This window comes from Urocitellus parryii, chromosome 1 (genome assembly GCF_045843805.1).
Source record: "Urocitellus parryii isolate mUroPar1 chromosome 1, mUroPar1.hap1, whole genome shotgun sequence".
In the NCBI taxonomy this organism is placed as follows: Eukaryota; Metazoa; Chordata; class Mammalia; order Rodentia; family Sciuridae; genus Urocitellus; species Urocitellus parryii.
Genome location: NC_135531.1, coordinates 250,698,870 through 250,721,878, shown reverse-complemented (window position 1 = coordinate 250,721,878; position 23,009 = coordinate 250,698,870). Strand labels below are relative to the sequence as shown.

At 35.0% G+C, this 23,009-nt stretch overlaps 1 protein-coding gene across 1 annotated transcript in view; it reads left to right on the top strand.

The window, feature by feature from the left end:
• The window catches only part of Catspert (catsper channel auxiliary subunit tau), a 126,546-nt gene that overhangs the window by 60,578 nt on the left and 42,959 nt on the right, over positions 1–23,009 (top strand). The window contains 4 exon segments of the mRNA XM_026405358.2: positions 1,097–1,202; positions 2,944–3,022; positions 8,833–8,876; positions 10,226–10,519. Of these exon segments, the coding sequence (XP_026261143.2) occupies positions 1,097–1,202; positions 2,944–3,022; positions 8,833–8,876; positions 10,226–10,519 (523 nt within the window).

Here is a 23,009-nt window from a genome sequence, read left to right as displayed (position 1 = left end):
GGATTTTTCATACTGAAACTATATTTTATTCATTTATGTTTATGAATGATATTAGCCTAAAATGTCTTTGTCAGATTTTATTGTCAAGGCCATAGTGTCCTCATGAAATGAATTGGAAAACATTCTCTTTTCCATTTAATTTTTAATGAGTGCATCCTTAGATTACTCAGCCTTTTGAAATTTCTTGGACTAAAGGCTAAATTCCTTTTATTAAAAACTGTTTTTCTATTTTTGTTTATTTTTTGCAGTGGTGGGGATTGAACCCAGGGCCTTCCACATGCTAGGCAAGTGCTTTACTACTGAGCTAAACCCTAACCCCTTAAACCTGTTTTAAGGAAACTATCATATTATACATTGATTAATTTATAAAATATGTATGTAGAGTGCTATGAACTGAATTTTTTGGCTTGCTCATCCTAATTCATATGTTAAAAACCTAATCCTCAATATTATGGTGTTTGGAGGTGGAACCTCTGAGAGATAATTAGGAATAGTTTAGGTTTGATGGTGAGGCCCTATAGATGGGACTAATTCCCTTGTTAAAAGAAGAAACATGAGATCCATCTCTCTCCACTCTGAGGATACAAGAAGATGGACATCTGAAACCAGAAAGAGTACCTTACCAGATACTGGATTTGCTGGCACCTTGATATTGGACTTCTCAGCCTGTAGAACTGTGAGAAATAGGTGTCTGTTGTTTCTGTTGTTTAAGTTACCCAATCTGTAGCATTTAGTTCAAGCAACCCAACCTGACCAGGGTGTGTGGTTAAAAACACTTAGAATGATATGTATTGAATAATTTCTGAAACATGTTTATATTACCTAGATATTTATGTGTCAGATTAAGATATACAATACCACCAATATCAGAAATGTGTTTTATATGCCCTTATGATAATCTCCCTAACCATCTTCAGGTAACTACTTTACTCATTTTTGTTGGAAGCATTCCATTCTTTTGACTGTATCCCTAGACAATATAGTGTGTGTGTCTCTTTTAGAACTTTTTAGAAGTGTATCATACTATGTGAATCATAACATACATATATTCTTTTGTTACTGACTTATTTCATCTATGACTGATTACTTTCTTTAGGCTGGAAAAAATGAAAAAAGAATATAGAAATCTGGGTACATGGAAAGAAAAAGTTGACTATTTAGAAAACATTCTGAACCCAAAATTGGAACCTAAAGAATCTTCGGTAATTGGCATAATACATTCTTCTACCTGGAGCTTTGAATACTTTTTTAAAAGAAATATTATTGTCATTAATAGTGATGATCATATGTCGCTTATTTTTGGAGAGCATGTAAAATGTTATTCTTGGCCCACACACTTTCCTATTTTGATAATGTTCCATTCACTAAGTATTTAATGATAAATTATTAGGTTTAACAATATTGATCCATTTAAAATGTACAGTTTAATGGCCTTTATTGTGTCCACCATCACAATCAACTTGAGAATATTTTACTCTCAAAAGCACACCCATACCCTTTAGCCAGCACTCCCTCAATCCACCCATTGTCCTCTAGCCCTATGCAACAATAGCCAATTTTCTTCTCTATAGATTTACCTATCCTACACATTTCATATAAATGGAATCATAACAATATATCGTCCTTCGTGATTTTCCTTTTCAGTTGCCATAATGTTTTCAAAGTTTATTCTTGTTGTAATATGTATAAGATTCCATTTCTTTTTATTTCCAAATGACATTCCATTGAATGGATATGCCATCTTTTGGTTTATTCATAATCATAAGCTGATGGACATTGTTTTCACTGTTAAGCTAGTTTGAATAATAATGCTTTTGGACATTTATGTGCAAGTTTTTTGTGTGAATGTATGTCTTTATTCTCTTGAGTACCTAGGAGTAGAAGCTGCATCATATGGTAATTCTCAGTTTAAATTTTTGAAAAAGTATCAAATTGTTTTCCACAGTAGTTTTGTATTACCTTATATTCCAATCAGTAGAGAGAGTTCCAAGTCTTCACTAACTCTTATTATTTTCCATTTTATTACTATTATTACTATAGCCATCTTTGTGGGTTTGACATGGTGATTTATTGTGCTTTTGATTTGCATTTCTCTGTAGATTAATGTTGTGAGCATCTTTTCATATGTTTACTGGCCATTTCTTTCTCTTCAGATCTTTGCCAATTTTTAAGTTAAATGATTTGTCTTTTTAATACTAGATCCTTGTCAGATAGGAGTAAAGGTTAATATTTAGAAATACAACCTTACCTATACTGATCTGGAAATAAAGAATTTATAGCTATCTCAGTGAAAAGATGAAACATTGACTGAGATCATAACCCTGAAAAAGTAATATTTTCATGTGTTTCAATTTCTCTATAATAGGCAGAGTTCATGTTGCTACAGGAACAATTAAGTATTTTTTAATACAGAAGTAATACTTTAGGGAAAATTTGGAGGGTTATTAATTAAAAGAACTATGGACTTTGGGTTGTTACTGAAAGATCAGTATTTTATAAAAAGCCCATTGTCATTCTGTCTTTTAACTATTTTTAAACCCAATTTTCCTTAGAATTTTATAAAAATATACATCCTTTTTCAAGTCATAAGCCATAATGGATTACAATAAAAATAATAATCTGTTACCTACGGGTACCCTTTCTTAGTCCTTGAAGTTACAATATTATATAATTTACCCTATGTGTATCATGTACATTCATTATTCAAATACTCTACCAATTATTGGATATCTTCTCTCTAGAATATCAACTCCTCTTTAAAATGGTAGTCTTTGGATTGAATTTCTTACAAATAGTTCTCTGTCTTATCCTCTATCCTTTGTAGATTTAGCAGGGGATGGGGGAGAATATTGCATTAAAAAGAAGTTATGAAAATAAGGAACTAAAACCTTTTCCTCCTTAAATATTTTCCCCAATATTTTTTCTTTCTTTCTGTGATTTTAGGAAAGTAATTTAGATGAAGACCTTGAAAGTGAGAGTAATGATTTAGATGAAGAGAAGCCTGAAAATATCACAACATTATGTAAGAAACGAACTTGATTTCTGTGTTTATTATGAAGATAATTAAAATCAAGGTGTTATATCACAAAAATTAGTAATTTGTTCTAAGTAAGTGTTATGGTTTTGTGAGAAGTTCCCCAAAAGCTCATGTGTGAGACAATGCAAGAAAGTTTAGTGGTGAAATCATTGGGTTATGAAAAGTTTAACCTAATCAGTATATTAATTCCCTGAGAGGAATTAACTGGGTGGAACTGTAGGAGGGTAGGGTATGTCTGGAGGGGGGTGGAGAGTCATTGGCTTTGTGCCTTTGGGGTTTATATTTTGTCTGTGGTGAGATGGGAGCTCTCTCCCTCTCTCCCTCTCTCCCTCTCTCCCTCTCTCCCTCTCTTCCTCTCTTCCTCTCTCTCTCTCTCCCTCTCCCTCTTCCCCCCTCTCTACCTGTCCCCCTCTCCTCCATCCTTCCTTCTCCTTCCTCGTGCTATGTCCTGAGCTACTTTGCTCTGCCGTATTCTTCTGCCAGGATGTTCTGCCTCACTTCTGGCCCTGAGAAATGGAGTTGGCCATCTGTGGACTGAGACCTCTGAAACTATGAGCCCCAAATAAACTTTTCTGCCTTTGAAATTGTTCTTATCAGAACTTTTGGCCACAGTAGTGAAAAAAACTGACTAAAACAGAAATTGATACCAAGAATTGGGGTCATTTCTGTGGCTAACCTGACCACGTGGTTTAGAAGCTTTTAGAGTGTTTTGGAATTTGGGAGGAATTTTTTTGTTATTGTTGTATCAGAGATTGAATCCAGGGAATGCTTAACCACTGAGCTATATCCCTAGCCCCTTTGTTTATTTTATTTAGAGACAGGATCTCACTGAGTTGCTAAGTACCTTGATAAACTGGCTGAAGCTGGCCTTGAACTTGCAATCCTCCTGCCTTAACCTCCCAAGCCACTGGGATTATAAACTTATGCCACTTCATTCCACTATGGAAAGAATTTTGCAATATCTAGAGATGCAAGCTAGGAATGTTCTAGATTATTGTAGGTTGAGCTTAATGGGTGATTATGGTGGGAGTTCAGAAGACCAGAATGTCAATACAACTATGGACAGTAAAGACTGGGCTTGTAAGATTTTTTTTTTATTGTTGGTTGTTCAAAACATTACATAGTTCTTAATATATCATATGTCACAGTTTGATTCAAGTGGGTTATGAACTCCCAATTTTACCCCGTATACAGATTATTGTATCACATCAGATACACTTCCATTGATTTACATATTGCCATTCGAGTGTCTGATGTATTCTGCTTTCTATCCTATTCTCTACTATCTCCCCTCCCCTCCCCTCCCCTTTTCTCTCTCTACCCCCTCTACTGTAAAACATTTCTTCCACTTGTATTATTCTTCTCTTACCCCTCCTTTCCTCTTATATGTAATTTTGTATAACCCTGAGGATCACCTTCCATTTCCATGCGATTTCCCTACTCACTCCCTTTCCCTCCCACCTCTCATCCCTGTTTAATGTTAATCTTCTTCTCAAGCTCTTCTTCCCTACCCTGTCCTTGGTTACTCCCCTTATATCAAAGGAGTCATTTGGCATTTGTTTTTTAAGGATTGGATAGCTTCACTTAGCATAATCTGCTCTAATGCCATCCATTTCCCTCCAAATTCTATGATTTTGTCATTTTTTAATGAAGAGTAATACTCCATTGTGTATAAATGACACATTTTTTTATCCATTCATCTATTGAAGGGCATCTAGGTTGCTTCCACAGTCTTGCTATCGTGAATTGTGCTGCTATGAACATTGATGTAGCAGTGTCCCTGTAGCATGCTCTTATTAGGTCTTTAGGGAATAGATCGAGAAGGGGAATAGCTGGGTCAAATGGTGGTTCCATTCCCAGCTTTCCAAGAAATCTCCATACTGCTTTCCAAATTGGCTGCACCAATTTGCAGTCCCACCAACAATGAACAAGTGTACCCTTTTCCCCGCATCCTCTCCAGCACTTGTTGTTGTTGGACTTCATGATGGCTGCCAATCTTACTGGAGTGAGATGGTATCTTAGGGTGGTTTTGATTTGCATTTCTCTGACTGCTAGCGATGGTGAGCATTTTTTCATGTACTTATTGATTGATTGTATGTCCTCCTCTGAGAAGTGTCTGTTCAGGTCCTTGGCCCATTTGTTGATTGGGTTATTTGTTATCTTATTGTCTAATTTTTTGAGTTCTTTGTATACTCTGGATATTAGGGCTCTATCTGAAGTGTGTGGAGTAAAGATTTGTTCCCAGGATGTAGGCTCCCTGTTTATCTCTCTTATTGTTTCTTTTGCTGAGAAAAAACTTTTTAGTTTGAGTAAGTCCCATTTGTTGATTCTAGTTGTTAACTCTTGCGCTATGGGTGTCCCATTGAGGAATTTGGAGCCCAACCCCACAGTATGTAGATCATAGCCAACTTTTTCTTCTATCAGATGCCATGTCTCTGATTTGATATCAAGCTCCTTGATCCATTTTGAGTTAACTTTTGTGCATGGCGAGAGAAAGGGATTCAGTTTCATTTTGATGCAAATGGATTTCCAGTTTTCCCAGCACCATTTGTTGAAGATGCTATCCTTCCTCCATTGCATGCTTTTAGCCCCTTTATCAAATATAAGATAGTTGTAGTTTTGTGGATTGGTTCCTGTGTCCTCTATTCTGTACCATTGGTCCACCCGCCTGTTTTGGTACCAGTACCATGCTGTTTTTGTTACTATTGCTCTGTAGTATAATTTGAAGTCTGATATCGCTATACCGCCTGATTCACTCTTCCTGCTTAGCATTGTTTTTGCTATTCTGGGTCTTTTATTTTTCCATATGAATTTCATGATTGTTTTATCTATTTCTACAAGAAATGCCATTGGGATTTTGATTGGCATTGCATTGAACTTATAGAGAACTTTTGGTAATATCGCCATTTTGATGATGTTAGTTCTGCCTATCCATGAACAGGGTATATTTTTCCATCTTCTAAGGTCTTCTTCTATATCTTTCTTTAGGGTTCTGTAGTTTTCATTGTATAAGTCTTTCACCTCTTTTGTTAGGTTGATTCCCAAGTATTTTATTTTTGGGGGGGATATTGTAAATGGAGTAGTTGTCCTCATTTCTGTTTCAGAGGATTTGTCGCTGATATACAGGAATGCATTTGATTTATGCGTGTTGATTTTATATCCTGCCACTTTGCTGAATTCATTTATTAGCTCTAATAGTTTCTTTGTAGACCCTTTTGTGTCTGCTAGGTATATAATCATGTCATCTGCAAATAGTAATAATTTAAGTTCTTCTTTTCCTATTTTTATGCCTTTAATTTCTTTCGTCTGTCTAATTGCTCTGGCTAGTGTTTCGAGGACTATGTTGATCAGAAGTGGTGAGAGAGGGCATCCCTGTCTTGTTCCAGATTTTAGAGGGAATGCCTTCAATTTTTCTCCATTCAGAATGATGCTGGCCTGTGGCTTATCATAGATTGCTTTTACAATGTTGAGGTATGATCCTGTTATCCCTAATTTTTCTAGAGTTTTGAACATAAAGGGATGCTGTACTTTGTCGAATGCTTTTTCTTCATCTATCGAGATGATCATATGGTTCTTAAAGAAAAAACTAACAAATAAATGATCTCATACTTCTTCTCAAAATCCTAGAAAAAGAAGAGCAAAACAACAGCAAAAGAAGTAGAAGGCAAGAAATAATTAAAATCAGAGCTGAAATTAATGAAATCGAAACAAAAGAAACAATTGAAAAAATTGACAAAACTAAAAGCTGGTTCTTTGAAAAAATAAATAAAATCGACAGACCCTTAGCCATGCTAACGAAGAGAAGAAGAGAGAGAACCCAAATTACTAGCATACGGGATGAAAAAGGCAATATCACAACAGACACTTCAGAAGTACAGAAGATAATCAGAAATTATTTTGAATCCTTATACTCCAATAAAATAGAAGATAGTGAAGGCATAGATAAATTTCTTAAGTCATATGATCTGCCCAGATTGAGTCAGGAGGATATAGACAACCTAAACAGACCAATAACAATAGAGGAAATAGAAGAAACCATCAAAAGACTACCAACTAATTAAAGCCCAGGACCGGATGGGTATACAGCAGAGTTTTACAAAACCTTTAAAGAGGAACTGACGCCAATACTTTTCAAGCTATTTCAGGAAATAGAAAGAGGGAGAACTTCCAAATTCATTCTACGAGGCCAACATCACCCTGATGCCTAAACCAGACAAAGACACTTCAAAGAAAGAAAACTACAGACCAATATCTCTAATGAACCTAGAAGCAAAAATCCTCAATAAAATTCTGGCGAATCGGATTCAAAAACATATCAAAAAAATTATACACCGTGATCAAGTAGGATTCATCCCTGGGATGCAAGGCTGGTTCAATATACGGAAATCAATAAATGTTATTCACCACATCAATAGACTTAAAAATAAGAACCATATGATCATCTCGATAGAGGCTTGTGAGATTTTATAGGAGAAGGAGGACTCTGTTAGAAATTGGACTAGAAGCCATTTGTATTATATTCTAGCTAAGAAGTTGCCTGAATTTTTGCTCATATCATAGACTCCTACTCAGAGCAATTAGTCAAGAAAAATAAATAGGAGGATTTCAAATTGGAAGGAATGAAGGAAAATTTTCTTTGCCGATGTCATGATCTCATATGTAGAAAATCCTAAAGCCTCTAGAAGAAAAACCCCATTAGAACTAATTCATGGATTCAGTGAGGTTTTAGGATACGAAATCAGCATACAAAAATCTGAACACCAACCATGAACTATCTGAAAAGGAAAATGGATTAAAGACTTAAACATAATTTCTGAAACTCTAAAACCCCTAGAAGAAAATAAAGAGGAAAAATTCAATGACATTGGTGTGGGCAGTAATTTCTTTAATAGACAAAAAGCACAAGGCAACAAAAGCAACAATGGAGAATGGGGCTACCTCCAGCCAAGAAGTTTCTATGCAATAAAAGAAACAACAGAGTGAATAGATAACCTACAGAAAGGGAAAAAATATTTGCAAATCATATATCTGATAAGGGATTCACATTTAAAATATATAAGGAATAACTTCAACTCAAGCAACAACAACAAACTAACTCAATTAAAAAATAGGCTAAGACTTGAGTATGTACTTCTTTGAAGAAGATATACAAATGATCAGTAGGTGTTTGAAAATATGCCCAACAGGGGTTGGGGATGTGGCTCAAGAGGTAGCGCGCTGGCCTGGCATGTGTGGCCCGGGTTCGATCCTCAGCACCACGTACAAATAAAGATGTTTTGTCTGCCGAAAACTAAAAAATAAATATTAAAATTAAAAAAAAAAGAAAATATGCCCAACATCTTTAATCATCAGGGAAATGCAAATCAGAATCAAAATGAGATACTATCTCACAGTTGTATTAGTATAGCTGTTATCAAAAAGTCCAAAGATCACACATTTGTCAGGGGTGTAGAGAAAGTGGGACCCTTGTACACTATTGGTGGGAATATAAAATGGTGTAGGCATTTTTGGAAATAGCATATTTATTAAAAATAACAGGAAAATCTTATCCCTTCATGCATGTTTTGATCTCATCCCCATACTTGTTTGATTATTACTCCTCCATCTTCCCAGAGATTCATCACCCTATTTTAACTAAGCAGTGTTTATGTTAGGATAGGTGCTTTGACTTAAGTTGATATTTGTTTGTAGTGAGAAAAAGTGTAATAATATTTATTGTGTACATAAATATAAATAATTTTTTTATTGTTTTGTGTAACAAAGTACTTCTATTTGCTTTTTTTTTTTTTTAATAGATATCCCTGTTAAAGACAATGAACCTGAAATTACTCCAAGTGAGGTAAGGGAAGTTGGAAGAAAATGTCTAATAGTCATTATTTTATGAAGGGGTGAAATGCTTGTTTTTTGTTTTGTTTATACTAGGAATTGAATCTAGGGCACTTAACCACTGAGCCACATCCCCAACCTTTTTGTACATTTCATCTAGAAACAGGGTCTCACTAAGTTGCTTAGGGCCTTGCTAAGTTGCTGAGGCTGGCTTGGAACTTGTGATCCTCTTGCCTCAGCCTCTAGAGGAACATGCCTGGGATAACACACCCAGCAGGGGTGAAATATTTGTGAATGGAGAAATAGTTACATATGTAAAGAAAAAAAGCACCTGAGAAATTATTCAGTTGTTTCATGGTTATTTCTATATGAGAACATTTATACCATTGTACAATTTTTTAAAGTTAAATTGCCCTCTGAAAATATTGGTTTCAGCATAAAACAGTAGCCCTTAAGAATATATATGAAGATAGGAAACAAAAAAGGTTTTCAGGAAGAGAAGAAAGGAAGATAAGAACTAACTATGAAATTCTACATAAGACCTTAGACATGGTTGCCATAGACCTACCCACATTCTGGGCTCTTTCTCACCAAATCTTTTAATTTATCATATTATAAACTTTGTTCATGGAATAATATCATGTATTTTACAGTAAAAATCAGCAAAAAGAAATTCACTTAATATAATTTGCTCTTCAGCTAATTTTATAGCAGGCATCCATTCTATTATAACAGTAGATCCCATGTAAACAATAGGAAAAGTTTTTTTCTACTGCTTGACAAGTAGGATTTAATGATTTCCATTTTTTGGTCAGAGGCTTATAAATACAAATTTGAAGAATCAGTGTGTACTGTCTTTCCCAGTTCAAGGAGAGAAGAAAAAAAGTGAATACATTGAATTTTTCATAAAGCTGAATTTATTTAACTAAACAGGCTATCCTTTACTTTATGACATGATTCTTTGTAGTACTTTGCTACTAAAGTTTCCTTTCTTTTATATAATATCTTGTTATTTTATAATATTGTTCTTTGTGTTATTATGCTATTAAAATTTCCCATGTTTCATAACATATTGGTGATAGTATAACACTAAAATGTCAGATCCCAGATTTTCTTTTTAAAGATGTTACTGATTATAAAATCCTGACCTAAGAGAACCATTATTTTATAAGCCACTGTTTTATCTAATTCTGATTCCAGAATTAGAGAATTTCTCATTCCTTTTGTTAATTAATGTAGTCATTACCATGTAGTCATGGTAACATGATAAAGGATAAGGGTACAATCGATTTTAATTTGTTTTCAGTACTTTCTAGTGAATAACATTTAATTAGTAGCTTGTTTTATTGCTATATTTTCTAGTTGCTGGGTGATGATAATAAAGAAGGCGTACCTCCATCAACTTCGAGCCTATTGGACCAAGATTATTCAATTCTTGCTACTCCTGAGAGTGTTATGTCAACACCTCTACCCTCAGACTCTCTACTGCCCTCTATTCCTAGGCAGGAAAAAACCCTACTGGAAAAAATACCATTTTTCAGTGAAGGCCAATCAGAAGTCATGCCAGAGGAAAGGAGAAGTATACCATTTCTAACAGATGCAAAATCAGATGACACACATCGAAGCATTTTAAAAGCAATTTCAGCTCTATCAGAGGTAAAGTTGAGTAGTATCTGTATGGAGCCAGAGTCAATAAGGAGGAGGAATTTGGCTTCATCTTCAAGAGGAACTAGGTGGCAAAGCTGCTATCTAACCTTAGCTGAAAGGAAGAACACAAGCTTAGTTTCCCCAGATTTGAAATTGAAAGGTAGCTTTCAAAGCCATGATTTAGAAGATCTTGAATTAGCCTATCTTCATATTTGAAGTACAGACTAGTGGGAAAATGATTTATTTTTAAAAAAATTAAAGACAAATAAATTGAAAATATATTCATATGTCTCTAAGTAGAAATGTGTCTAAGGGTATTAAATATTTCTACACCCAGTTTTTACTGATAAATGAGGAAAACTTTTGAAGAAAAAGCAAAGTGATCTGAGATACAAATTATATAAACTAATCTCATAGGCGCATGCAAAATTCTGCTGAAAGTGTTACTTTTTTAAAGTTCATTTTTAAAATTAACATCAGTAGCAAAATATAAATTCAAAGGAAATGTAAAAGCCTGGGAAGTTATTTCAGTAGAAAAATTAATAAAACTGTTGTATTTTATATTACAGAAAATAGTATATGTTATCCTTGTTACAAATAATGTTATACTTTTAAAAGAATATAAATTTAAAGGTACACCAGAGTAAAGCCTTTCTCAAAATGATAGTATTTTGCTTAGATCTTTGCATCCCATTTGAATCACTATTACAGGTAGCTCTTTTTATTTTGGTACCAGGGATGAAACCAGGGATGCTCTACCACTGAGCTACATCCCCAGTCCCAGTGCTGTCCCACCTTTATTTTTTATTTTGAGACTGAGTCTTGTTAGGTTGCTCAAGTTGGCCTTTAACTTTGTGATACTCCTGTATCAACCTCCAAAGTAGCTGGAATTACAGGTGTGTACTAAAGGTAGCTCTTTAAAAAACAGTATGAAAAGGTGTATGGATCAAGTAAGGGTTCTAAGTAAGGCTCTGCTTCTAAATATTTCAGCTAGCTTTGTCACCTAAATCTGTAGACCTATTTCCTCATCCTTTGATATATCAGACCAGATCATTTCTAAATTCCCTTCCAAATTTCAAAAGATACAATTTTATTAAATATCTCTAGCTAGGGAGTTATTCTTTTTACTAAACAAGAAAGTAATGCATGATCATATAAAATTTAGAAAGTTTATATTTTATTATATCTATTTATAGATCTATCTTTATCTTCATTATGCCTATATATACTTTAATTTTACAACTTGGATAAAACTATACATATAATTTTATATTTTGCTTTTATGAGTTAACATTATAAGCACACCTGAATTTTCAAAAATTTGTAAGATGCAAAATATCCTCAAGTATGGTTATTCTATGATTTTTTTAAGACAGTTTCCATATTCTTGAACATTTTTTAAAGTTTGAAATTGGTGTTCTTTTACTATTTATTTGAATATGTGATTATCTAATAATACAGAAATGGTATGTTGACAAATTACTGTCCAGAAAGATTATATGACTTTACATATTCACCAGCAGTATTTGAGTATTAACAGTCTCTAAATAATGATTAAAACCTTTTCATGCTTAATAGTTATTTTCATTTTCCCTATAAGTAGAAGACCATGTCCTTTGTCTATTTTTTCCTCTTTTGAAGACATATGGATTATATATTTTTAAATTATTTCTGTTTAAGAATAGTGACAACTTGCATAGTCAAGTACTTTTCCATAGTTTGTAGTTTGCCTTTGATTTTATTCAGTCTGACTTCCAAAATGTTCATTTTTCATTTCATAAATAATTTGTTGCTGCACAACAAACCACTCTAAAACTTAGTGACTTAAGACAGTTATTATCTCTCAAGATTTTGTGGGACTGACTATGCTTAGCTGAGCACTTTTGTTTCACATGATATTGGAAATTTGTTGGACTTGTGGTCATTTAGGGGCTCGATTGGGTTGAAATACTTAACGGTGGCTCACTTACATGATTGACACTTTGATGGGAACAGCTGTAAGGCTGGGCTGAGCTGGGCTGTTTGGACATCTAGTTTGATACTGCATATACTTTCTCAGGAATTGGCCCTCAACTGTGATCTCTTGTGGTCTATGTGGTCTTTTTAACAAGGCAGCTGAACTTATGTGGCAGCTGAGGCCTTCCAAATTACAGAAATAGAAGCTTCAGGACCTCTGAAAACTTTGGCTTCATACTAATTCAGGTTTATCTCCTCTGAATCTGTTAGTTATAGCAAGTGCCAGACTTAGTTCAGTATGGAGTATAGCAAGTGCCAGGCTTAGTTCACAGAAGGGTATGAATCTTGGGAGGTATGGTTCATTGTGGACCATATTTGGAGATTAACTACAGATTTTTAATTACTTAGCAAGTAATTTCCATCCCACATGCAAAATATATTTATTTCCCTTCCCATATCCTCAGTCTTTATGCTATTACTGCATTAAGCTTGGGCTTGAAATACAGAATTTCAGCATCTAAACCAAGTCCAGATGAGAGAGGCTCCTTGGTTGTGGTACCTCTCAGTTTTGAAATCTGTGAATTTATCAGTTTTCTATCCCCTACATACAATAGTGAGTCCAGAACAGAAAAACTGGAATAGAAACGTAGGATTCCAAAGATGGAGGAGGGCCAACATGAAACATGTAGCTGTCAGTAGACCATAATAATTCTGAAGTTCTTGGCTTTTCCTCAGATTAATCTTTTTCCATAAGGAAGAACTTCTGTTTGTAGTTGAATATCTTTTCAATTTGTGTTCTGCCTGAAAGTTGGGGGTTTGAGTGTCTCTTTTTACTTTCAATTGTTCCTATTCTTTTTTTGAGGGGGTACCAAGTATTGAACCTCAGGGATACTCAACCCTTGAGCCACATCCCCAGTCCTGTTTTGTACTTTATTTCTAGACAGGGTCTCATTGAGTTGCTTAGTTAGTGCCTTAATTTTCCTGAGGCTGGCTTTGAACTTGTGATCCTCCTGCCTCAGCCTCCTGAGCTATTGGGATTATAGGTGGGTGCCATGGTGCCCAGCTGTTCCTGTTCTTTTCAGTTCAAGATACTATGATTCTTTTTAAAGATTTTGTGGTCATTTTATGTAATAAATTCTGATCTTAATTAGGCAATTATCATACCCCTGTATATCTTTAAGAAAGGCCTATATTTCCTTGAGTTGAGAATCAGAGTACTGTGACATAACATCCTTAAGAATTTTAGAAATGTTCCTGTCTAGCAGAGAGGGATTGAGATGCTACCTAAAATTCTGAGAATAAATTTTATCTTCCTCAGTGGGTCTATGAGGTACAACCTTACATCTTTTTGAGATTTTAACAACAAATCTTATATCCATACCCCTGTGATCTTGACCTTGACATCACACTTTACTGGTATTGCTGTAGATTTGATCTTCACCCTGAGGTCATTTCCTACTTTGATGGTCATTGACTAGGAGAGGTGTGTATGAGACACACTTTTATATTCCAGAAAAATTCTGGTTCATAAATATTTCTCCTGGATTCTGCTAGAAAAGGTCACTTCTTTTTATTTGTATTTTGTAATAGACATCTAAAAGAATCCATTTGTCACTTTCATCATGCTTCCTAGAAATTTCTGTAGCCAAATACTCAGTGCTTTTATTTCCTGTTAACACAGGGAGCAGGGTTGCCACACTTTTCACAACTAGAAAAAGTTGGTTACCATTTTTGTCCCTAGTAAAAATTACCTACATGTCCTTCCAGCATTATCTAACAGTTTTATTGAAGCTCCCTCGGCTATTGTCTAACATGCAGTCCCCAAATAAATTGCAATGTTTTAGGTTTTTGTTGTGGCAGCAATCTATCTCTAGGTACCCATTCTTATATATTTGCGCGCCAAACCACCCCAAAGCTTAAGTGTCTGAAAACATTTTTACCACCATGCCTTTGGTGTGTTGATTGTACTTATATGGGAAGTTCTGCTTCACATACAGTCTTCTGGGACTTTCCTAAATTGTCCCCAAGATGACTCATTCATATATCTGGTGCCTCATTGAAAATGACTGGAAAGTTTATCTCAATTAGGATCCTGAGATGAATGAGCCTTGTAGTCCATGTAGTTTCATAGTCTTTCCTACTCTAGTGGCCTCCATGTGTTTATTTACAGTAGGGTAGCCAGACTTCTTATATGATAGCTTAAGGTTTCAGTCAGAATTATATTTATATTTAACATAAAAGTATATGTAATCTACCCTGTAATATCTTCAGGTTCCACGTCCACAGATTCAATTAATTGCAGAATGAAATTATTCTAAAAGAAAATATATCTGCACAGAACATGAACAGATTTTTTTCTTGACATTTTCCCTAAGCAATGCAGTATAACAAGTTTTTTCATGGTATTTAAATAGTATTGATTATTATATGTAATCTAGAGATGACTTAAAGTATAACATGAGGATAGGTGTAGGCTATATGCAAATACTATACATTATTTTGTAAAAAGGTCTTGAGCATCTCAGAATTCTGATATCATCAGAGTACCTGGGACCACCCCCCTCTGGATACCAAGGGACAACTATTTGAATTTATTCTGTAGTAGGATGGCTAATAGTACCCAAAGATATCATATTCTAATCACTGGATCCTGTAAATGTTAACCTTATATGACAAAGACTACAGGTGTGATTAAGTGGTGGACCTTGAGATGGGGAAATTATAGTAAGTTGCCCAGGTGGGTACCATCCTTACATAAGAGGCAGAGGAAGAACATACCTATTGCCTCACATACATTTTTTCATTACATAGATTTAAGGTATACAGCATGTTGTTATGAGATACTTATAGGAAGTAAAAATGTTACTGGATCAGTCAGGTTTCTGTAGCTGTGACAAAATACCTGAGAAAAACAATCTAAAGGAGGAAAGGTTTATTTTGAATTATAATTTCAGAGGTTTGAGTCCATAGTCAACTTGACTCCATTTTGTTTCAGTCTGTGAGAAGGCAGAACATCAAGGTGGCAGGACCTGGTGGAGAAAGCAGCTCACCTCCTGGCAGCCAGGAAGGAAAAAGAGAAAGGTTGTTTTTCTCCACCTCTCAATAGTCCATTCAGCTATGAATCTATCAATAGATCAACCCATTGATGAGGTTAAAGCCCTCATGATCCAATTACTTTCAAGAGCCTCACCTCTGAACATTGTTACATTAAGGACCAGGCCTTTACCATTTTATACAATGCTGTGATTCCAATAGTTAGAACACATTGGGTCTGAGAACCAAAGATTGAAAGCAGGAGTGACCCTGCTTAGTATCATTCACAGTGATATACTCGCTAGGGTCATCATATATTTAGTAAATAGAAATACAGAAAACTCAGTAAAATTTGAATTTCTTATAAACAAAAAGTACAGTTTGGATCTAGAATGTCTCATTTGTTGAAGACTTTGTCCCCAGTTGGTGGCACTACAGGGAAATGTAGAAACTTTAGGGGCCTAGGTAGAAAAAGGCATGCCTCTGAAGGGTATGTTTTGTTCCTGGACCTTTCTTCTCTCCCTCTTCCTCCTGGCCACCATGAGGTGAGCAGCTGTACTGTACCATGCCTTTCTGCCCTGGTGCTCTGCCTTATCATGGGCCCCAAAGTAATGGGGCTAGCCAACCATGGACTGGAACCATGAGCCAAAATTTATTGTTTTTCCTGTAAAATTGATCTTCTCATGTATTTTAACCACACCAACAGAAAGCTAACACATTGTTCTAGCAATATTTGATACTTAAAAATATATTTATATTTACATATTTAAAATATTTTTACTTAAACATTTCTTATTTACCTGAATTTCAAATTTAATTAGGAATACTGTTTTTTAATTTTATTTATTTATTTATTTATTTTTAGTCATACATGACATCAGAATGTATTTTGACATAATACATAAATGGAATGTACATACATCAATCATATTGTCTATTCTATTCTGCTGCCCTTCCTATCCTCCCTACTCCTCCCCTCCTCTCCCATCCTTTCTCTCTATCCAATTTAATGTGACACACTTTTTTTTTCTTTTTCTCATCACAGCGTCATATATGTATTCTGTATAACAATGAGGTTCTCCTTCCATCTTTCGTGCAACTCCCTTTCTCCCCTTTTTTCCCTCCCACCTCTCTTTCCTATTTAGTGGTAGTCTTCTTCTCATGCTCTTCCTCCCTATCCCATTTTGAGTCACCCCTCTTATATCAGAGAAGACATTAGGCATTTGTTTTTTAGGGATTGGCTAACTTCACTTAGCATAATCTGCTCTAATGCCATCCATTTGCCTGCAAATGCCATGATCTTGTTATTTTTTTAGTGCTGAGTAATATTCCATTGTGTATAAATGCCACTTTTTTTTATCCATTCGTCTATTGAGGGGCATCTAGGTTGGTTCCACATTCTAGCTATTGTGAATTGTGCTGCTATAAACATTGATGTGGCTGTGTCCCTGTAGTATGCTCTTTTTAGGTCTTTTGGGCATAGTCCAAGAAGGGGAATAGCTGGGTCAAATGGTGGTTCCATTTCCAGCTTTCCAAGGAATCTCCATACTGCTTTCCAAATTGGCTGTACCAATTTGCAGTCCCACCAGCAATGTATGAGTGTACCTTTTTTCCCACATCCTCTTGCCTTCTATTGTATTTGCTGTTGATTTGTTCTTCTTTTTCTAAGGCTTTGAGGTGTAGTATGTGGTCATTTATTTGTTGGCTTTTCCTTCTTTTAAGGAATGAACTCCATGAAATGAATTTTCCTCTTAGTACTGCTTTCATAGTGTCCCAGAGATTTCGATATGTTGTGTCCGAGTTTTCATTTATCTCTAAGAATTTTTAAATTTCCTCTTTGATGTCTTCTGTAACCCTTTGTTCATTCAGTAGCATATTGTTTATTCTCCATGTGATGTTGGATTTTTTCTTTCTTATTTTATTATTGATTTCCAATTTCATTCCATTATGATCAGATAAAATGCATGGTAGTATCTCTTCTCCTTTGTATTTGCTAAGATTTGCCCTGTGACATAATATATAGTCTATTTTTGAGAAGGATCCATGTGCTGCTGAGAAGAAAGTGTATCTGCTTGATGTGGGTGGTATGTTCTATATATGTCAATTAAGTCTAAGTTATTAATTGTATTATTGAGCTCTATGTTTTCTTTATTCAACTTTTGTTTGGAAGATCTGTCCAGTGGTGAGAGAGGTGTGTTAAAATCTCCCATGATTATTGTGTTGTGGTCTGTTTGACTCTTGAACTTGAGAAGAGTTTGTTTGATGAACATAGCTGTTTGGGGCATATATATTAATGATCGTTAAGTCTTGTTGGTGTATGGTTCCCTTGAGCAGGATGTAGTGTCCTTTTTTATCCCTTTTGATTAACTTTGGCTTGAAATCTATTTTATTTGATACAAGTATGGACACCCCTGCTTGCTTTCGAGGTCCATGTGAGTGGTATGATTTTTCCCAACCTTTCACCTTCAGTCTGTGTATGTCTTTTCCTTTTTTTTTTTTTTGTATGTCTTTTCCTATCAGATGAGTCTCCTGTAGGCAGCATATTGTTGGATCTTTTTTTTTAATCCAGTCTACTAGCCTATGTCTTTTGATTGGTGCATTTAAGCCATTAACATTTAGGATTACTATTGAGATATGGTTTGTACTTCCAGCCATGTTTGTTTGTTTATGTTACTTAACATGATTTGTTTTTCCTCTTTGATTAGTTTTTCCTTTACTGTACTTCCTCCCGCTGTTGGTTTTCATTGTTATTTTTCATTTCCTCTTTCTGTAATGTTTTGCCAAGGATGTTTTGAAGAGCTGGTTTTCTAGCTGCAAATTCTTTTAACTTTTGTTTATCGTGGAAGATTTTTATTTCATCTTCAATCCTGTTTTATTCAGCAACCCATCACTTGGGAAGTTTGTGCTTTCTGTTTCACAACTCTGGGCTCTGTGAGTTTAGAGGTCTTGCTTCCCAAATAGGGGGCACTTCCATCAGGAGGAGGTTCATTTTACTATAAGCCTGGCCAGGTAATTCTACTTCTTGGGACAAGTCACCAGTAAATAGGAATAGGAGTCACCATCTTGTCAGGGATAATTGAGTTTGATCACCCAGAGGAGGTAGGGCTGCTGTTGTGCAATGGGAGCATGGAGGAACATGGGACATGGAGAAGATCTAGTTTGGTGCCTCCTGGGAATTCCTTGTCCAATTTTCATCATAATCAAACTAGCTACCTCAGCCCGAGAAGTGACCAAAGGCTCAGACCCTTCAGAAATGAGGCACTATAACTGGGTAAACCATCAAGATCAGCAGAAATGCTAACTGAAAATCAGCAGAATCTAGAATGGATAGTTAAGGAGAGAAATTTTGATTCAGTTATCTCTGAGACCAGCTGCAGAGGTGGGAGCTACAGTATGTCCCAATAATTTTCTTCTTCTAGATTTCTCCTAGGAAGAGAGATCCCCTGGAATCCTTGAGGATCTGCTTCCAGAACCTGTATGAAGGATTGGATTTTTGCAGCACAAAGGATGGACTTTGTGGATGTCATAATTTGCCATTTAGAGCCTATTTTATGAATATAGGACTTGCTTCCAAGCTGTTGGGGTGCTGTTGGAGGAAAGCCTTTAGCTGTCAACCCTCTGGGAATTGTTTCAGCTGAAGAAAACTTTATACAAGCATTTGCTCATCTCTCAAGCCACTGGACACCATCAATTGACATCTGTCTCTATGGATTTACCTATTCTGAATATTTAATGTAAATGGAATTATACAATATATAACCTTTTGTGTCTGACTTTTTTACTTAGCATAATATCTTTCAAGTTTCATCATGTTGTAGCATATATAAGCACTTCATTTTTAAAGTTTTTTTGGGGGGAGCAAATAAAATCATATTTGTTACAGTTCGGATATAAGGTGTCCCCCAGAAGCTCACGTATGAGGCAATGTAAGAAGGTTCAGAGGAGAAATGAATGGGTTGTGAGAGTGGTAACCCAATTAGTTGATTAATCCCCTGATAGGGATTAACTGAGTGGTGACTGAAGTGGTAGGGTGTGGCTGGAGGAGGTGGGAATTGGGGCATGCTTTGGGGTGTATATTTGTGTCTGGCAAGGAGACTCACTCTCTCTGCACTTTCTGATCACTGTATGAGCTGCTTCCCTCTGCCACACTCTTCTGTCATGATGTTCTGCTTTACCTCAAGCCCTGAGGAATGGAGCTGGCCTTCTATGCACTAACACCTCTGAAACTGTGAGCCCTCAAATAAACTTTAACTCCTCTACTGTTGTTCTGGTCAGGTCCCTTAGTCACAGCAGATAAAAAGCTGACTAAAACAATATATATTTTTGGTGTACAACATAATGTTTTGTAATATGTATACATTGTGGAACAGCTAAGCCAAGCTAATTAACATATGGATTTACTTTGTGTGTTAGGGAAAAGAACATTTAAAATCCCTCTTATCCAGTTTCAAGCTGATACATTGTTACTAACTATAGTCACTGTGTGGTATAACGAATCTCTTTAAGGTATTCTTTCTGTTTGACCAACCCTCACCCTAATTTCTGGTCATCATCATTCTTCAGATCTACTTTTTTACATTCCACTTACACTGTATTTGTTGTTCTGTGCCTGGCTTATTAGTATACTGTCCTTTAGGTTCATCCTTGTTGTCACAAATGACAGGATTTCCTTCTTTTTTTTGAGGCTGAATATTATTCTCTGGTGAATATGTACCATATTTTTTTTATCATTTCATCTGTTGGTGTATACATAGGTGGATTCCATAGCTTAGGTGTTGAAAATAATGCTGCAGTGTGGACATGGAAATGCAGATATCTCTTCATATCAATTTCATTTCTTTTCAATATATATTCGGTAGAAGGATGCTGCTTCATATGGTATTTCTAATTTTAATTTATTGATGATCCTCTATATAGTCGTCCATAATGACTATCTAATTTAAATTTCCACCAACAGTGTATTGGAGTTCTCTTTCCTCAACATTCAGGAATTACATGTTGTGTTTTTTCATCTTTTTAATATAGACACTTCAATATATGTGAAATGATATTGTGATTTTAATTTTCATTTCCCTGATGACTAGACATGATGAGCACTTTTCATATACCTGTTAACTGTATGTCTTCTTTTGAGAAATGTATACTTAGGTCTGTTTTTAAATTGCGGGGGGATGTCTTACTATTAAGTTGTTTTAATTTCTTATATATTTTGAATATTAACCCTTTATCAGACATTAAGTTTGTAAATACTTTATTCCGTTCTATAGATTGTCATCCTGTATTGTACAGTAGCTTTTTAAATCCCATTTGTCTGGTGTTTTTTTTGCTTGTGCTTTTAAGATCATATGCAAAAAATTATCACCTGCACCAATGTTATACACTTTCCCACTCTATTTTCTTCTAGTAGTTTTATAATTTTAATCTTACATTTGTCTTTAACCCATTTCAAGTTGATTTTTATATATGGTATAAGATCAGATCCAAATGCATGCATTCATCTGCAAGTAGGACATGTTTTTTTCCTGTCACTATTTACTGACGGAACTATTTTTCCTTATTGTTTGTTTTTGGCTTCTTTGTTGAAAACTAATTGAATACAAATGCATGGATTTATTTCTAGGCTCTCTATTCAGTTCCATTCATCTATGTGTCTGGTTTTTATACCAAGAACATGCTGTTTTTATTGCTATAGCTTTGTGTAGTAGAAGTTAATATCAGGTAGTGTGATGCCTCCAGTTTTGTTCAGTTTGCTTAAAATTTCTTTGATTAATCAGAGTCTCTTCTTATTCCATATAAATTTTAGAATTTTTTTTCTGTGAAAAACAAATGACATTGGAATTTTGACAGAGATTGAATTGAATCTGTAGATTGGGGTAATACAAACATTTTGCCAGATTTATTCTTCCAATTGATGACCACAGGATATCTTCCCATTTATTTGTGTCTACTTCAGTTGTTCCCATCACTGATTGTGGTTTTCAGTGTACAGATCTTCCACCTTGTTAAAAATTTATTCCTAATGTTTTTAGCTCTTATATAAATGGGATTGCTTTCCTGATTTCTTTTTCAGTTAGCTCCTTGTTAGTGTAAAGAAACACAATTGATTTTTTTATGTTGATTTTCTATTCTGTAAATTGAATTAACTTTTTAGCTATTACAGAATTTTGGAGGATTCTTTAGGTTTTTTACATATAAGATCATATCATCTGCATACAGAAACAGTAACACCTCTCTTTCTATTCAGTATGCATTTTCTTTCTTTCTTTTTTTCACTGTTCTGGTACTATGTTGAATAGAAGTGGGAAGAATGGACATCCTTGTTTCTGATCTTAGAGGAAGAACTTTCAGCTTTTCACTGTGGAGTAGAATGTTAACTAATGGTATTATGGGCTTTGTTGTGTTGAGGTACATTGCTTTGATGTCCAATTGTTGGTCACTTTTATTATGAAAGAGTGTTGAATTCTGTCAAATGCTTTTTTTGTCTATTGAGATGTTTTTTGTCCTTTACTTTGTTAATGTTATATAACACATTCATATATAAATCCCACTTGTTCATGGTGAATGATCCTTTTAATATGCTTTGAATTTGGCCTGCTAGTGAATTATTGAGAATTCTTGCATGTGTATTCATGATGAATACTGATCTGTGGTTTTCTTTTCTTGTAATGTCCTTATCCAGCTTTGGGTATCAGGGTAATGCTTGCCCCATAAAATGAGAATGGAAGTATTTCCTCCTATTCATTTTTTTGGAAGAGTTTGAGAATAGTTGATATTAGTTCTTTAAATGTTTGTTAGAATATAGTAAAGTCACGTAATCATGAGTTTCCTTTTCCCCACTTTTTAATAAAAAGTGAAAGATTTTTTTTTTGGTTGACTTATTTTCTTTTTTTATTGATTTTTTAAAAATAAATGACAGCGGAATGCATTACAATTCTTAATTTTTTTAGAGAAGAGAGAGAATTTTTTAATATTTATTTTTCAGTGGACACAACATCTTCATTTTATTTTTTTATGTGGTGCTGAGGATTGAACCCAGCGCCCGGTGCATGCCAGGTGAGTGTGTTACCGCTTGAGCCACATCCCCAGCCTACAATTCTTATTACACATATACAGCACAGTTTTTCATAACTCTGTATATAAAGTATGTTGACACCAATTTTGTGTCTTCATACATGTACTTTGGATAATGATGTCGATCACGTTCTATCACCTTTGATAATCCTCTGTCCCCTCCCTTTCCCTCCCACCCCTCTGCCCTATCTAGAATTCATCTATTCCTCCCATGCTCCCCCTCCCTACCCCACTATGAGTCAGTCTTCTGATATCAGAGAAAACATTCCGCATTCTTTTTTTGGGTATTGGCTAACTTCATTTAGCATTATCTTCTCCAACTCTATCCATTTACCTGCAAATGCCATGATTTTGTTCTCTTTTATTGCTGGGTAAAATTATATTGTGTGTATATGCCACATTTTTTTAATCCATTCATCCACTGAAGAGCATCTAGGTT